General features: G+C 37.8%; 2 protein-coding genes across 2 annotated transcripts in view; both read left to right on the top strand.

Annotated features, from left to right (window-relative positions):
* Nucleotides 1-12,703, top strand: part of LOC129741546 (CCR4-NOT transcription complex subunit 6) — a 307,192-nt gene that overhangs the window by 43,495 nt on the left and 250,994 nt on the right. The gene's annotated exons all lie outside the window — the stretch shown is intronic.
* LOC129741537 (myb-like protein AA) overlaps nt 9,606-12,703 on the top strand; it is a 91,231-nt gene continuing 88,133 nt past the window's right edge. The window contains exon 1 of the mRNA XM_055733280.1: nt 9,606-12,015. Within this exon, the coding sequence (XP_055589255.1) occupies nt 9,798-11,912 (2,115 nt within the window). The 5' untranslated portion in view covers nt 9,606-9,797 and the 3' untranslated portion in view covers nt 11,913-12,015. The remainder of the gene's footprint in view (nt 12,016-12,703) is intronic.

The raw sequence follows: 12,703 nt of genomic DNA, 5'->3' as shown, positions 1-12,703 counted from the left end.
GTGGGCGTGTTGTTGAGAGATTCCAAGTTAACAATTTGAACAAAAACTGGGAAAAAATGTAATCATGAAAACCTCCCAAAAAGTCCAGCCTTTTTCCGGCCGCCGAGAAAGAGAATGTTTCGCAATTTGTCATCGCGATTCTCCTTTCGAGTGTCGTCTTCGGCGATGTGAATTTGGATGCCCGCTGAGACCGTTAATTCATGTGCGAATTTTCGAGGAAATCGAAAGTTCTCTGCATTATTTTTTTCTATTTTCTCAAACTTCGCTCTAAACGAAGCGGGAATGCTTTGCAAATAAGCGATGCAAGATATTCCATTTAAAAGGCATTTCAAACTTTCCGATTGCTAAAATTACTGGCCAACTTTTCTACTTACTCGACGCAATCATCTTAATCGGACACATCAGGTAAAACATACACGAGCCCCATTGGAAATTGGCAAACCATCTGCTTTTGGCGGTCGTTCGGCCAAGAGGAGATGTTCAATCTGCACAGTCATATTAAGTGTACATTTTTGCACTTTGTAGCGGTGCAGAGGGCTATAAAAGGATGAATCTTCCATCGGTTAAAAGCCCTCCCTCAAGTAGATGGTGAACAACTTCGCAAATAAACTTTAATTGAAAAAATAGACAACGTGGAGAAAAAAAAACAGCAGAAACCCATCTCGGATGTCGCCGGTTCCATTTGGCTCGAATGGATGGACAGGCAGACGGAATCCATCAACGAATCATCATCAGTGAAAGTGATACTTGTTAGCGGCGCGAAAAATTATCTTCGTGCTTTTTTTTTTGGGAAAGGCAGACACCCAATAAGTCTACCTCGATTAAGCTGCTGGGCGCAGAAAATAGCAGCTGCAGGCACGTGGTCAGATGAAAAACATCCTGGGGTGGTAAAATACTTTAAGGGTAATAGATTGTGAGTAGCTTTGAAGTTGTTGTAAGACGTTCGAAAAAATAAGAGTTTCCCGCTCATGAGAAAGTTTGTGCCAAAATCATAACCCAATGTTCATTATTCCAAATACATTTTTATCTGACCCGTAAATAAAATTCATTTCTTAAACTTTCGAACAGAAATTACCAACTTATTTATCACGAGCGGAAGTCTCAATTCGTTTTTTATTAATTTTACGTTTGTTTTGATCACAGGACTTTAAATCTTGCAGGATGTAAACAATGCACTATGAACTAAATGCACCCAAATTTCCATTAAATTCTACCCAATGGTTAAAAAAATAGAGCAATTTCATAGTGTGGCAATTTCATCGTGGACACCCTTTAGGAATGTCTTAATTCGCTGCTCGACATTTTTTGTACTAACAGAAGTCTCAATCCGCTATTATAACTTTTTACGAAAAGAAGTTTTTTTTTTTCAACCTACAGGAGTCACACCTCCTAACTTCATTATTTTCCAATTCAAAAGCAGAAGTTTCGAATTTTGTTCCAATTTTTCACTAACAGTGAAAAACTTCTTTGGTATTCATCATTTTCATCATACAGAAGTCTCCAGCTGTTTTCTTTTTATTGAGCTTGTGTTTTTTACTTTCTTGATACAGAAGTCTCAATCCGATTTGATCACTTTCAACTAGCCCATAGACTTCGACACTCGACCAATATAACTTGCATACGCCAGTTAGTCTCCTGTAGTAGAATTTTTCTCGCATGTTTTCAACATAAATTATCATCTTCTCTATTCCCTGCAATTTAAACTTACACAGTTAGATTCAAATCTCCTCAAAAAAGTTTCGCTGACTGAATGTTTGAGCCAAAACCCTTCTCTGAGCACAGTTCACCAAACTGAAATTCAGTTTACCGGACTAAAATTCGAAATATGAAATTGATTGACCATCGAAAAAACGTATGGATTTCCGTCTCGAATCTCGATCCAATGAATTATTATTTTAGAAACATTAAAAAGTTGATATGAATGAGTCCTCTATCTGTCGTCGGATTCAAAATTTGAATCCAGGAATCAATTGTCCGTTTTGTAAAACACCCATGAATGAGTTTTCGTCCGGAACTCATATATACACTGTCGGCCAAAAGTTTGGGATCACCCCTTCAAACACATGAAAATTTTAATCGGCCATATCTTATGACATATCGCAATTCTTTAGATCTCATTCGAGAGATCCTGAACTAAACCATCTTTGTATGTTATTGACAAAAAGTGTATGTTAAGTTTACATTACTTAAACTAAGCTTAAAGTTGCGACATTTTCCAAAAACTGCACTTAAAATTCAAACCCGATCATCTCAGGGTGGAGTATTTCAAAATTCGAATTGCAACCGATTCCTTTTTTTCATACTCATCAAAAGACATTTTTTTCATTTTGAGCAAAAAAAATTGCAATGTACTTAAAATCAATAAAATATCTTCTTAAGCTACCGTCCAAAAGTTTGTTATCACCCCGCAGGTGTAACGACCGAAAGTTTGGGATCAGTCTTCTAAAACATGCTTTTCTAGTTCACGCGTTACACGTTATCAAACAAAATATCGTCTATCTGGTAAGCTGATTTCGAAGCTGATGAGTTGAACTTGCTTTATTGATGTTTAGTTGAAATATTTTTGTAAACTAACTTCATTACATCTTCAGTTAAAGTTTGAGAATTTTCTGATAATTTTCACCAAATAGTCCGACCGTTAACAGTGCTAGAAGTTGGTCACTTTTTAGTACTTAGTCTAGGGTTGCCATCCGTCCCGCAAAAGCGGGACATGTCCCGCTTTTTTGTTGAATGTCCCGCTGTCCCGCTTTTTCCTTAAAATGTCCCGCTTTTTTTCTTGGAAAATTTTCACTAAGTTCACGGACTTACACTGGAAAAAATCAAACTTTAGTCTCAAATCAGATTTATTGATTCAATACAGAGAATCTTTCAAATACGTCTTTTTCTCAAAATAAGCAGCATTTTTCCTTGTTAATATAAGACAATACTGAATAACTATAAAGTTCTTAGCATTACAGTAAGACTCTGATTCAGTTTAGCATTCTGGATAGTTCAACCAATGTATGAAGAACTCTGCCACAGATTTACAAAGTTTTCTCACTTGATGATAGAAATCCATTACTGAATACTAAATTTTAATATCTTAAAATCGTTTCAGGGTTCTGGTTCCCTATTATCAAAATCTAAATTGTATTTTTGTTTTCATATTTCAGGTTTAGGATTTGTGATTTTAAGTTCACATTTCATTCGAAATTGGATCCATAGTTACAATAGTTTTTTTTCCGAATATGAAAAAAAACACAAAATTAAGGCTATGACCATCTGGAATCCAGGCAGTTACAAACGCGTGCTTTTAAAAACTATTCGTTAGATCGAAAAACGTGAGCATTCTAGTGAGTCTTTTTAAATTTCTGATCTAATGAGCCAAAAAGCAACAGGTCATAAGTTTTCAAGTCGACAAAGAAAGATTGTCGAGATGATTGTGTAAAAATATTTTTACCATATCGTTTTTCATTGTAAATTTCTCAAATACACGTTTTTCAGACATCTGAGAAAAAAAGGCAAGGTAGTCTTTTTCAGACCAACACAGCACCGCAAAATTTTCATATCCAAACTTCAGGAAGGTAGGTATCGCTGAAATAAACTTTAAATTAAATTCATCATTCGAAGTTCATATTTTTATTCAGATTAAAATTTATGTCATAATGAATTCATATTGAAACCTAAGACATCAAATTCAAAATACTGGATTGATGATTGAGGGCTCTGAAACAAGTTTCAATTCTCGGCTCGTATCGCGAAATATTGATCTGAAATCTGAATTCGTTTTCTAACATTCCAGAAATCGTATTGAAACTCGGAACAAAATCCCAAAGTCAATTTCATAATTAGTAAACTTGATAATGTTTACTTATTCATGAGCTTAATCTGAATTTTGAATATTAATGCTGAACTCTGAACTTTAATTCATATTTAGGTTCAGAATTCAGAAACAGAATAAACATTCAAAAATCATATTACAAATTGCAAGTGATTGCATTCTTATAATTTTGAGTGTTATTTCAATTTCAAAATTTCAATTTTTTTTAACTAAAGTTAGTCAGTTTTTATTTAAAAAAACAACATCCACAGGATTTAATTTGAGGAATTCATTTTTACGAAAAGTAATTGCGGATAAAAAAAAAACATTTATCTAATATCCTGTAAAAAAATCTATTAAAATTATTATTGCAGTTTTATCAAGAGCCAAATTTAGAAACTTAAACTTGAATTTTGATCGAAATTGCAAGTAGATTTAGATTTTTTTTTAAATGGAGTAATATTTTTTTTTAACAAATCGAATGTTTTCTTTTCTTAGGTTTTCAAATTTTCGAACAAATTATCAAACATACCAATTTTTATACAAATAACACAAAGGTTTTTTACAAAGTACTAAATCTGCACTCGAAATATTTTATCTCAAATAACGTGTTAATCCGTGAAAACCATGGAAAATAACGGTTCATATTGCAAAAAATTTGTAAATAGTAGTCATGTAAGAAAAACTGAGTTTAGTGTACTTGCTATGAACAACTTTGGCTAACGATATGCATACATAAATATAAGTTTGCTATACAATTAAGTTTTTCTTAGAGTTTTTAAAATGTCCCGCTTTTTTCGGCTGTGTCCCGCTTTTTGGTCGTGAAATGTCCCGCTTTTTTCTGAAAGTATCTGGCAAGCCTAACTTAGTCACTTTTTTCAGGCTGGCCACTCACAAGTAACTTTTTTCGAAATTTGGTCACTAAGTCACTATTTTTTTAAAATAATTTCCTTAGACTATTTTTTATTTCCATTTTTTCTCCTTTCTTTCCTTTCGAGTCCTGTGGGAATTCACACGACTTAAATTGGGAGAGTGGTTCAGATTCAGTAAATGAAGATTATTGTTTTGTTTAGCTTTGTATATTACTCTTCAACATTATTTAGATGAAAATTTGAATTTAAACAAAAATCGTTTTTCGCCTTTAAAGCTTGGATTTGTTAAAATATAATAACTTAATTAAAAGAAATCAATCAAAATCAGTACAGTGCACTTGATCACATGAAAAGAAACTTCCATGCTATTAATGCTCTTGTTTGTATTAAATGGAAGGTAAATTTGTGAAAAGTGACTCAATTGAATCGAAAATATCAGATATTTCCATTCTAAGTTCCTTTATTTCTGGACATTTTGGAATCATTTGAAAAATTTGTAGATATACAAAGATATCAATTTATGATTCCAAAACCTATTTGAAGTGTTCGATTACTTTCAGTAATTTCTGTACCTTTTTAGAGGTTGACTGATATATTTCCCACAATGTTAAAAAAAATTTCTGAGGTGTTTCTAGGATCTGTTAATTTTCAAGAAAGTGTCATGTTAAATCATTCGTGAATATTTAAAAAAAAAATTCTTACTTTTTGAACCTCATTTTTTCAAGTAAATCTTTCTTATGATTGATATGTGAATCATGCAATAAAGTCTGGAGTAAATATCTTTGGAAATGTTTCATTTTTGAAGGTAGTTCTCTTTTAATTAATTTTAATTTTGAAAATTTTTATTCTACCTTGAAGATTTTTTGAAAGTTTTTTAGCCTTTTTTGTGTTATTATCTTGAATCTTGAGTCAATTTTTCACTAAGCTTCTTTGAGTCATTGTCAATCTTCTGTCAACATTTTGTCGTTTATCTATTTTCAATCTTCTACCATTATTTTGTCACTTTTTCATGAGGACCTACTGATTTTTAATTGCATGACTCTTTCATGAAATAAAATTTCTGCATATGTTAATATTAACTCAATTTCAAGTATATTCTTTAAACTTTTCGATGAACATGTGCTGGTTTTTTATTTGAATTTATAGATTTCTCACATATAACAATTTTGATTAAAATTTTTGATTTCTGTTAATTTATTTCGAATCGTTAACTTTTTTCAATATGATTATAAACTTTTTCAACTTTTTTAGTGACATTAAAAAAAATCGGATTTGAAGAGTGAAGTTTCAAAATTTGTGGGTTTTTATTTTCAAAGAAAATGGATAAACTAAAAGTTCTTGTCGGATTCAATTGTCCTAGTCCTTCGGGTACGATCTTTTGGTTCCCTCCCATTGTTTCCGTAGAACTTTCGGATTCTGCGGTATTTGGGTACGAAAAATATTTCTATGATTATTTGAGACCACTCCTCCCTTCCAGTAGGGTTATAGGAAGGGGAGAGGGGGTCACTTTTACAATTTTTTACATAACTCAAAAACTAATCAAGAAAATATAACCAAATTTGGTATGGGCTTGTACTAGGGTTTGTTTCCCTGAATCTTTGGTATCCATTTACCCTTCCAGTGGGAAGATAGGAAGAGGTAGGAGGGACTCCTGTACAGTTTTTTACATAACTCGAAAACTATTTAAGCAGATGGAACTCGAGGATTATTTCTATGATTATTCGAGATCCTTCTATTCTTCCTTGGGAAGATAGGAAGGGAGGCTTCTATAAAAATTTTTTGCACAACTTGAAAACATTTCTAAGAAATGGAGAAATGGAAAAGGATAAGGGCACGAAAAATAATTATATTATTATATGAGACACCACCCTTGAGTACATAGGAAAGTGGGAGAAATTCCAATACAATTTTGTTGGCATACTATGAGAATTAATCAAGCAAATGAAATCAAATTTGGCATTGGAAGGTATTTGGGCATGAAATATGTTTCTGTGATTGTTATAAACCCTAAAGAAGGGGAAGGATGGGTTTCCTATAATTTTTTTTGTCTTGCTTAAGAACTTATCAACCAATGGAACCAACTTTGATATGAAAAGGTTTTTGGGTACGAAAAATTGGGTATGGATATTAGAAACACCTACCTCCTTCAAGAAGTGGAGAATGGGAAGGAGAAAAGAGGTGGGGCTATACAGCTTTCTTAGCATAAATCGAGCACTTTTCAAAAATAAGGGCCAGCATTTATAAAAACAAAAAACATGTTTGCGTACGAATAATTTGAGACCCTCCTTTTCCAGGGAGGAGTAGAAAAGGAGACAAGTTTTTTTGCAAATTTTATTTGGTATAACTCGGAAACTTATCAAACATATAGTGCCAAATGTGGCATGTGACGTTATTTAGATAATAAAAATAATTTTATGGAAGTTCGTGTGGAAGAGGGAGTGGGTGGAGAATCCATACTGAAAAAACATACATTTTGGCATAATTGAAGAATTCTTGAAACTTACAAAAACGCAGTAAAAATTTCAGAACTTGAAAAACAAATTTAAAAATCAAGTTTCACAAAAAAAGATGAAATTATCTCCAGCTTCACTTCTCATTTGAAAATGGTTGTTTCTGATTTATGCTGAAATTGATCAATTTGATACCTCGATTTCTCGTCCTGTAAAACTCTCGTGTTTGAGTTTTTGCCTCGATGTGATGCCTAATAACAAAAAATATCGGAAAATTATTATGGGCAACATCTTTTACCGTCACCTTGTCAAAATTTGACACCTGAAATCATCTTTGCTGTCAACCTGGCATTGAAAATTTTCATTACAATCCGACGCATAAACAAGACAAGATCGCAAAAACAGCGAACAAATAATGTGGCGACCCCTGACCCAAAATTTTACACCTGAAAGAAATTAAGTGTCCCTCAAAACTTCAAAGTGAACTTCGCAAAATCGCTCATTGTCATTTTAAAAATTGTGTTTTTTGCTTTTGGTGCTTTGTGCTCAAGACTACCAGCCTGCTTAACTCACAGGTCTATATTTACCAAAAGGAACATCCCATGTATCTCATCTTGAAAGAAAAACTCTCAGCTTTACGATGTGGTACCGGAGATGACCTAAAATGGCGCTGATAGGGTCTAGAACAGTGGTTTTCTAACTTTTCCAACTCACCGCCCCCCTATCTCAATGTTTTAGAATTCACCGCTCCCCTAAGAGAATTTTCTAATAGATTTGTTTATTTAGAAATACAACTAAAATTGGTATTCCAGGGCTGATTCACCACCCCTGTATATTAGAATGAGTCGATTCGGGGTCATTTTTGAATTTCTCAAACCCAGGGGTCTAAAAAGCTTCGTTTTAGTTCAAAACTCACAAATGACTTTTTGCAAAACTTTTTGAAAAAATCAAAATAATTTTTGTTTCTTTGGTAGAACCGAGCCGGCTAATGGTTTTTACGCCAATTTAAAAATTCTTTAAAGTGAATTTTCTGCTGATCAACTTTGTCGAAGACCGTAACGTCGTACCTTATAAGAAAAAAAGTTATTAGATGCTGAATGGGGGCATGTCTTTTGGTATTGAAAAACAATAAATTCAATCGACATCACTGCTGGGTGCCTAGCAAGGTATTGCATGAGTACTTTTCATGAAAAACTTCGCGTGGCAGCAGCAGTGATGTCAATTGAATTTACTGATTTTCAATGCCAAAAGACATTCCCTTGTTTAACAGCTAATAACTTTTTGGCCTGATAAGATACGAAGTTATGGTCTTCGACAAAGTTGTTCAGCGAAAAATTTTCTTGAGCTTGAGAGGATTTGAAAAGTGGCACAAAAACCATTAGCAGTCTCGGTTCCACTGAAGAAACAAAAATGATGTTGATTTTTCAGTACAAAATATTCAATTTTCCCATAAAACTTGAAAGTTAAAATTTACTCATGTAAACGTTTCATAAAAATTTTGCAAGTAATCATGGATGAGTTTTGAACCAAAACGAAGCTTTTAAAAGACCCTAGGGTTTGAGAAATTCAAAAATGATGACGAAACGACTCAGTCTACAGCCTTATCCCAATTGCGGTTGTGGCTTCGCTTTAATTCTGTATAGACGTAGCAGACTTCGAGGGTGCTTCCATAGATTGCAAATTAATAATTTGGAACGAAGGATGTATTTCATAAGAAAACAATGTGGACTGTGCAACAATTTTAGCTTCAACAAAAACGATTCCCAATGTGTCACTCCAAAATGAGCCCTACATTCGTATATGGATTACTTCATCAGTCAGCCACCTCCACACGGGGTTGTTCGGTTGGCGGCGGTTGCAAAATCAAACAAACAATCAAAGGGGGTGTACGAGAACGACGACATGATCATGGAAGTACACTCACTTTCTAAAGTTGAAAAAAAAAACAAACCCACAACCCATGACAAATGTCAGATCAAGTTGCTATAGTTAAAACGAGAGGAAAATGTCGGATCTTCCGTCCGGCTGTCTGCCTGGCTGCCAGTGTGCCGGGAAAAGTTACGTTTCTTCCATCCGCAACGGAACGAATGGAAGAGAAAGAAGACCGGTTGTGCAGTGCCAACGTAATCCAAACTGCTGCTGCTGCTTATGTAACCCAAAACCATGGCACGGCAACTTTACTGCTGCGCTGCTGAAGGGGTGATGTGGGGTGAGTTGTTTTTCGCTTTCTTTGAGTGACTCGACAACATCGTGTGCGGTTGCGAACGAAATGCCGGCTGACTGCTGGCTGGGAGGTTTTGTTTACATTTTGCTGAGTGGCCTGTTGCTTGCTCTTGTTTTGCTCTCGCCTCTCTCTCTGAGTTCCGTCCGCGGACGCGGACTTTGTGGTGAGTGATTTCGGTTTTGTTGTTTGTGGATTTCGTGGAGTGGAACGTGGATCTTGTGCTGCCGGATTGTGGGGTCTCTTTAGTTGCTCGCCGGGTTTCGTTGTGGATAGAGCGCTGGTCTCCGTTCGCGTTCGTGTTCGGTTTTGTGTGGAGTTTGTTTTTTTACGGTGTCTTCCTAGGGGGTCGGAATTGAAAAAAAAAAACATTTTTTGACTGGACTGGACAGGATCATTTTCCCGGTAGAGAAGTGCGCACGCAAGGCTTCAGACAATGCCAATGCGTTCGTTTAATGATGAACAGTGCAATTCCGACGACATGCATGGATCGGTACATCAATCGATATATAGTGCCTCCGCATCAGATTCAGCATCACCATCAGCAACTGCTTAGCCAGCAACAGCAATCCGGTCAAAGTGGATTCTATGCGCATCAACTTTTGCAACAGCAGCCTCAGCAGCAGCAGCAACAACAACAGCCGCAAGTGGTCCAGCAGCCGCAGCATCAACAGCCGTTGCACAATTTTATGGTGGGATGCTACAACAATGCCAACGGATGGACCGGTGTCCCGCTCATATCGACGGCATCCCGGAGACCGAGAAAGTTTCAAACCGTGAATCAAAATATACCGATCGGTGCCTATCAATCAACGGCTGCGGCGACGTCGAAGGTGGATTTCGATGAAAATGCCATGTCCCGGTTGGCCCTGCATGCTCACGGAGCCCCACTGATCTTGGCTAGCAATCGCTATCGATCCAATAACAAAACCGGAAACAGTAAACAGAACAAACCCGGTCCCATCAATCATCATGTAGCTGCTACGCGGGATGATTACTACCAAAAAAATCAGACCAACGGCGGCAGTGTGTTGCAGCAACAGCATCCGCAAGAAAGTGTCGTCGGAGACGATTCCGGTCTCAGTTCCGGCATAACCAATTCGTCCTCGTGTTCCTCTTCGTCGGACACGTGTTTGCCGCGTATCATCAAACCGCGGAAGCGAAGAAAGAAGGATCGTAAACCGAACGCTACTGCTGCCGTTGCAGGGCAGACCACTGCAGGACCAAACGGAGGACCCTATGGTTCCATGGAGCCGATGGCACCGGTTCTGCCGCAAAACAGCAACGGTCAGCAACAGGTGTTGCTGGACGACAGTACACGGGATTTCCTGCACGAAATCGCTTTGATCGCGAATGCCGGTGGTACGTTTGATTTCCCAGGCTTTCCGCTGATCCGGGATCAACAACAGTTGCATAATCAGCAGCATCAACAACAGCAACTGCATCAGCAGCAACAACAACAGCAACAACAACCGGCAACGGTCTTAGGTCAGCAGCATTTCAGTAGCAGCAACAGTGATTCCAGCGATTCCGGTATCAACAACTTGGCCTGCTCCTGTCGGCTGTGTGATCCTTTCGGGAAGATTTGGGCGTTCCCGTTGCGGCGTTCCTGTTCCGATAACAGTGCCGAAATCGAACTGAACCGGGTCAAAGATGTCGGGGTCATCGGGAGCAATCGGAGCAATTCGTTCCGCAGCGAGTGGCGTAGCGCTCCCCATTGCTTGGATCAACAACCGCAGCAGCATCAAGCGCAACAGCAACAGTCGCAGGAGTTCGGGGCCGGTTCGAGCCGGAAGGGCAGCTTCAGCGATTCCGGCGACTCCGGCTGTGATCTGCTGAGTGGGTTGACGTTCTGCTCCGAGGATATTCTGGGCAGCGTCAATCGAGAGCTGTTCCTGACTCCGGTCGATGGCGGCAAGGAATTTCAATTTCCGACCAGTAGTGGTGTTGGTGTTGGGTTGGGCAACAACAGTATTAGCGGCAGCTGTGGAAGTCCCGGAAGTGCCAACTCCGGCGAAGATAGTGATAACAGTGCCGAATTGCTGCTGATGAGTGAGCTTTCCAAGAAGTTGAACGAAGGCCTGGATCTCGGTGGCAGCAGTAGCTGCAGTGATGCGGCCGAAAGTGTTGTTTCGGCTGTTAATGCTGACGCCAGTGTTCCCCCCAATTTATTTGTGAATTTCGATGCTATCTCCCGCAATAACCTGTTCAGTGTCAATAACATCAGCAAATTGAGCAATCTTCTGTTCGACGACAGCCTAATGGCTCCGGGCCTAGTGATAAATAATAGTGGCGGTGGCGTTTGCCAGAAGAATAGCACCAATAATCCCATCAATAATACTAATGATAATGTTGTTGTTCTGGGCAATAACGGGAACGGTGTGAATTACATCCGGAACAAGAGCCACCAATCGGCGGCGTCCACCGGCACCAGCAGTCTGTTATTCGGCGCTGATCATCAACCGTTCGTGTTGCCGTTCGTGTCCCAACAACAGCAGCAACAACCACATTCGGATATCGTTTGGAGTAACAACAACGCCAATCGTAAACCACTTCCGGTGGAAAAATGACCACTGGAACCACCAGAGAGAGGATGTGCCCTACCCCGGATTTCGTCGGGTTCACATCTGTTGTTTTCATCTCGAATGTTTGAGCAGACCACCAAAAACCAAGGTATCACTCTTTGAAAACCTCTCCCGAGATAAGTAATTAGATAACTACGAAAGCGCGGAAATGACACAGAGCGCTTACCAGCAGAAACTAAAGAAAAAAAATCCAGCAATTGTGTGTGTGTAGAAAATCTAAAAAAAAAACCTTTCATAGGTGGTAATTTTTAACGTTCTTAAATTTCCTTCCTAATGAGTCAATTTCGTTTCGCGGGGACCCAAAAGTAACAAAAAAAAAAATCACCAAAGCAGAACTAATAATCGGGTCAGGCTGTTCAGATTATCTCTCACTTGGTTCGCCGTTTTTTGTTTCTTTTTTTTTTTAACCTTGTTCGGGATGATTTTAGCCTTTTTAATTTTCCGTTCTGACCGTTTCGGGCGAATTTAGAGACCACACACCTATGTACCTTCTGTATAAGGTTTCCCTCCGAACTGGGAACGTTACTTCAAAAGGAGATGGAGCCAATTTTCTGAAACCAGCAAGGCAAGGATGTGGTCCGTTTGTTCCGTTCTCGGGTTGAACGTGTGAAGAATGTTTGCTACCGGGAGAAACGGTTTCGTTATTTTATCTTTGAGATTGTTTTGGGCTAGATAAGCTGATTAATGTTTTTAATGGGCATGAAAAAGACATTTTTTTAAATTAGAGCTAAGGTTTGCAGATAATTTGACATTTTTTTGAATATTTTTTTTTACTG

This window comes from Uranotaenia lowii, chromosome 1 (assembly GCF_029784155.1).
Source record: "Uranotaenia lowii strain MFRU-FL chromosome 1, ASM2978415v1, whole genome shotgun sequence".
Lineage (NCBI taxonomy): Eukaryota > Metazoa > Arthropoda > Insecta > Diptera > Culicidae > Uranotaenia > Uranotaenia lowii.
The sequence above is the reverse complement of the archived record's forward strand: the minus strand, read 5'-3'. Positions and strand labels throughout refer to the sequence as shown.